The sequence below is a fragment of the Saccostrea cucullata genome, unplaced genomic scaffold (genome assembly GCF_032062105.1).
Source record: "Saccostrea cucullata isolate Sc308-1 unplaced genomic scaffold, CSIRO_AGI_Scuc_v1 ctg924, whole genome shotgun sequence".
NCBI classification, from domain to species: domain Eukaryota; kingdom Metazoa; phylum Mollusca; class Bivalvia; order Ostreida; family Ostreidae; genus Saccostrea; species Saccostrea cuccullata.
In genome coordinates this window covers 8335-13578 of record NW_026929623.1, presented here as the reverse complement: position 1 = coordinate 13578, position 5244 = coordinate 8335, and the positions used below count along the sequence as shown (strand labels likewise).

General features: G+C 34.1%; 1 protein-coding gene across 1 annotated transcript; it reads right to left on the bottom strand.

The window, feature by feature from the left end:
- Positions 1-1953: 1953 nt before the first annotated feature.
- LOC134281475 (uncharacterized) lies at positions 1954-4773 on the bottom strand. The gene is made up of 5 exons (XM_062763934.1): positions 4614-4773; positions 3873-4077; positions 3615-3763; positions 2819-2872; positions 1954-2564 (listed from the first exon to the last, which is right to left on the bottom strand). The coding sequence occupies exons 1-5, from the start codon at positions 4692-4694 to the stop codon at positions 2073-2075; spliced, it is 981 nt and encodes a 326-aa protein (XP_062619918.1). The 5' UTR covers positions 4695-4773; the 3' UTR covers positions 1954-2072.
- Positions 4774-5244: the final 471 nt, after the last annotated feature.

Here is a 5244-nt window from a genome sequence, read left to right as displayed (position 1 = left end):
CTGTACACAACGAAATGACGATACTTGTGAAGGAGTTTTGCTTTCTAACATTTCTAATCTGAATAAAATTATTTTTCTGGATTTAAGTTTTAATATTTCTCATTAATACACAACAAGATTGCCACTTTTCCTAAGGATTAAGAGTCAAGTTAAAATTTGTGAATGTGCAAGGATGTGTCAATCGAACCCGCCAACAAATTTAAAGTTTTAATAACTTTTAAATGAAATCAGATTTTTAATTAATTTTTGTGTGAAATGCTATTAAAATATATAATTCGCGATCGTGATATTATACAGAAAATATGAACTTCAAATCTGTGTCCGAGTACCTTTAACCTTACGATCTTGGGTAAGAAAAAAACTTGAAAGATTTTGCAAATACTATGCAACTCGTCGTTGTATTTCAACATACATCTGCATACATGTGAATGACCATGAGACCAAGCTAATTTCGTGTAAATTAAGGTCAATTTTGATAGAAGCAAAACTATATGAATTATATGATCTGTCGACGTCTTACATACCAATTTTCATATAAAATTGAAAGTCCATGTAAGAGACGATAAAGCACAACTTCTGAACTCCGAACTGTATTAACATTTTGTGACTTTTGGAGATATTTGACAACTAGAGTAATAAGGTATATTTTTTGTAATAAATGCTGAAATAATAGCCCCTGAAAAAAATAACTGACTTACTGTTGCTCACCTGAGCCGAAAGCTAAAATAAGCTTTTCTGATCACATTTTGTCCTTCGTCCGTCTGTCAACTTTTTACATTTTCGACTTCTTCAGAATCTCACGAACCACTGGGCCAATTTTAACTAACTTGCAAAGTAACCTTGGGTGAAGAGGAGTTTAAATTATTAAAATGAAATGCCAAGTCCCATCACAAGGGGAGAAAATCATAAAAAGACAAAAATAGGGTAGGGTCATTAAAAAATCTTCTCGTGACCCCCTGGGTCAGAAAAGCTATAATTCACATAGAAGCATCCTGGAGTAGTGTAGATTCTGAATTGTTTAAATCATGACCCCCGGGGGTAGGATGGGGCCACAATAGGGAATCCAAGTTCTACATGGAAATGCATAGGAAAGAACCTTAAAAATCTTCATCTTAAGAACCACTAGTCCAGAAAAGCTGAAACTTATGTGGAAGCATCCTGGGGTAGTGTGTATTCTAAATTGTTAAAATCATGATCCCCGGGGTAGGGCGGGGCCAAAAAAGGGAATACTAGATTTACATTGAAATATATATGAAAATTCCTCTTCTGAAGAATCTCTGAGCCAGAAAAACTTAAACTTATTTGAAAGAATCCTAGGATAGTGTAGACACTAATTTGTTCGGATCATGACCCCTGGGTAGGGCTGGTTCCAAATAAGGAATCCCAAGTTTTACATTGACATGTATAGAAAACTTTTTAAAAAATTTCTCAAGAACCTTTGGGCCAGAAAAGCTAAAACTTATAGGGAAGCATCCTGGGGAAGTGTAAATTCTAATTTTTCTTCTTTTTTTTTTGCAGAAAGGCCAACACAGGGGAATTAGCGGATAAAATATTGAAATTTCCTATAATAACGATTTCAACAAATCATTTTTATGCCGGATACATGAAAATTTTGAATGAAACATATAAAATAAGATTTAAATTGGATATATTCAATGTAAAAAAGATCGTATTAAGAGAGACAACCCAAAATAATTCGATAGATGTCGAAAACAATACTTCCAATTATATTTGTTTAAATAAAGGAAGCTTTATGTTTATACTTTGACAACAAACATAATCGCGGTAAGTATGAGCGAAACTCATTTAAGTTGATTTATTGAAATTTGAAGGCAATTAATGTTTCCGTCATAAAAAGAGAACCTAAAATGGGAATAAATTAGCATCAATCATGATTATTAATATAAAGAGTAATACATCATTTGTATCTTTAATAATCAATTAACATTCTGATCCGAATAAATAATTTATTAAAAACACCAAACAATGTAGGACACATATTGCTTTGCACATTTTACTTGGATTTTCAAAATATGAGACGTATTCGAGGAACCTTTCGTCGATTGTAGGTTTTACATGATATGTCGAACATCAAAAACATTTGTAAGAAAAAAGCCCTTGAATACCGTATATGGTCCGACGTCAGCTATTCGAGGATCCAATATAAAGTTATTAGAATTGTCTACATTTCTTGCAGGAGATCTACCTGGCTTGTGAGACCACATCCCGTTATTGTCCAAGCGGTAAAAATGATAGTCCCGCCCGGGCCAAATAACTAAAGCAATCAAGTTTAATCCTGCGTTAGGAAGACATCGAGAATTCGCTGGTAAGGGAGTTAAACCATCCAGTATTGTTCCGTAGTGAACGGATGGACCGTACAGCTCGGGCGGGTTTCTAGTGAAATTGTGTCTGTTTGCTCTTCCTGGCTGGGCAAATGTGTTTGTTATTATATTACTGGCATAGTTGTAACAGTTATTACGTCTTTGTACAAATGTGCGGTTGTTCCAGACGTGGGGTTCATATTTAGTTGTTGATGGTGGTCTGGGACACATAAATCCATGGTTCTATAAAAGGAAACAATGCTTGCGTGACAGAAAAACTAATTATACTTATGATTTCCAGAAATATGCTTTGAGAATGATCAAATAAGTGACTACCATAAATAGATTTTTCATTTCGCAAAATAGAATAATTACGTTTACTCACTGAATGCAAACACCTGTCTATTATTAAATCATTTTTAAAGATGGCTAATAAGTATTCTTGACATAGACTATGATCTTACTTAAACATGGACTTAAATATCTAATAATCGTACCGGCATTCCATGACGTCGATGGTGATTATGGCGTTGGGCCCATTCTGTTTGTATCTGAAATTAGATGCTTAAACTTATTATCGATCCCCCATAGCCTAAGGTTTAACCTCACTTTAATTTTCTACGTGAACCAGCTCAGGGATGTCCAATCCTAAACTAGGAAGGATAACTCTGAAAATTATTAATTAAAACGGTCTCAAAATGAAGCTTGAAACTGCAATAATTTTCATTTTGTGCATCTCAATATGATTCAAGGTTCTTAATTAGAAGTCTTTGGAATGTTTTTTTGTAGTGAGATATTCAGATATGATACAGATCTGTCAGATTCTTAGTGTTTTATTTACAAGTCCAAAGGGTCGCCCGCGTGGCGCAGTGGTTAGAGCGTCTGCTTCAGAGTCGCTAAGGAAAGAGTTGATTCCACTATGGGACATGGAGACCGGTCCTTCGGATGAAACCGTAAAAACCGAGGTCCCGTGTCGCAGAAGGTGCTGGCACGAAAAAGATCCCTCCCTGCTAAATGGCCTTAAGTGCCGAGTATAGGGCAAAATCTGCTGCCGTCCACCGGCAAGTTGTGGCGTCTCTATATCAGTGAAAAATTCTCGAGAGGGACATTAAACAATATACAATCAATCAATCCAAGTTCAAAGGAATATATGGAATAAATTTATACTGTAGGTATGCAAGAAAATGATACACTGATATTCGATGAAACGTCGTCCATATACATGTATGTATGGATAATTATTAATTATATATCTTGTTCAGAGGTTCAATCTTCTTATCAAAAGACTTTTACCTTAGTCCGAACGAATTGTTGAAGGTCTCTATCAAGTCCAAAACTAAGCCTCTGCAAGAGTCCAGTTTCCACTCCAATATCGGATCCGCAAGCAATAAATACTGGGTTCTGGTCATAGTTGTACACCGTGAAGCCTTGATATCCCAATCCTTTTTATTTACAGAGAAAAATATTTAGTAAAAACCATGTTCTCAAAAACCAAAATTCCCCGTAAAAAGAAAGCAAAAAAAAAAAAAAAAAGAGAAAAAATGTACCTACCAGGGGTTACATCAACAGGATTCCTCCATCCAAAGCTGGATTGCAGCATGCGATGGAGCTGAGCCCTGGGCATCTGGATATAAGGATCATCCCTTCCTGAGTATATGTTCAGTTCCACTATCACCGATTCTGATGGGATTGCTAACAAATTATCAGGCGACAGGTGAATTGCGTTCGCTGTCTCAAGACTTATTGTATTCGGAGACTGAAAAATATATCAAATGTTAAAAATAAACTTATGAAGTATATAACCGCATCTAAACCACACACATTCATGTATAAACGACAATTTAAGTCTGATATAAAATTAATGACAGGATATATTCCAAATATAATTATTTGCAGTTCCAATATGTAAAATAAGATAAAAACACATTTTTTTGCAGGGAAAAAGGGGGTCATCATTTAAAAAAAAAAAAAAAAAAACTTCCCCCTCAATTTCAATGGGTACTGACAGATTTCCTAAAAAATACACATAAAAGCTTATGGTATATTGCAAACATTTAAAAACATAACAAGAGATTAAATATACGAATACATGTACCAGTTTTGTTCATTTTTAGACGCGCACAAAATTTAGCGAAAAATGTTAATAGACCAAGGACCTATGGGATCCGTTCAGCTTTGGGGGGAAAACTGTACTCTCAATCATTATAGTTTGATGAAATGTCAATAAGGAAAGTTTTCACTTACGATGAATCATAAAAATACTTTATTTTAAAAAACGTATTTATTACTTACATGATTATTTCCATCACATTTTGCAATTTCCAGAAAGCAACTGCTAAATAAAACAACGCATATTATTCGAACATTTGCCATGGTTATACCTTGAGACAACGAACGCAACCTACTGAACAATTACACTTAGTTTCAGTTTTATTTCACCATACATTTACTTCCTTAAAGATTCACGTCAGCTTGTCAAAAACCTCAATTAAAAATAATTTTTTTAAAAGGACACGTGTCGAAAAGCCAAAATTACCACAATCTAAATGATGGCCATAAGATTGAACTTTCTTTCTCGTTCCCCTTTGTACGTGATGTGTTTTGAAAATTACGATAATGATCCAAGACACAGGTAACCTTTTGGCTACTGCTACATCTCGTCAATCAACCATTATTAATCATGTAATATTTGATAAGGATTTGAAACACTATGAATAATTTGACTTATTTCTTTTCTTTGTTGTGAGCGTACATGTAAATTCGTGATTCAAAAACATAATTTTTTATCATGAGGTAAATAAAATACAGCTTTGAAAAGTAATGATCATTAGTTTTTTCGTTATTAAATACTCATCAGGTGTTCGATTAAATACATTCTTTAGAGGGGATCAATATTATTTTTAGTAACAAATTGCTATATCAT

What these genes read in the sequence shown, in the direction of transcription:
- LOC134281475 (XM_062763934.1), bottom strand. Translation starts at nt 4,694, where the DNA reads ATGGCAAATGTTCGAATAATATGCGTTGTTTTATTTAGCAGTTGCTTT. An exon ending in TCCTGTTGATGTAACCCCTG is followed by an intron (nt 3,764 to 3,872) that starts GTAGGTACATTT and finishes GTAAATAAAAAG; the next exon opens with GATTGGGATATCAAGGCTTC. An exon ending in AACAATTCGTTCGGACTAAG is followed by an intron (nt 2,873 to 3,614) that starts GTAAAAGTCTTT and finishes ATCTAATTTCAG; the next exon opens with ATACAAACAGAATGGGCCCA.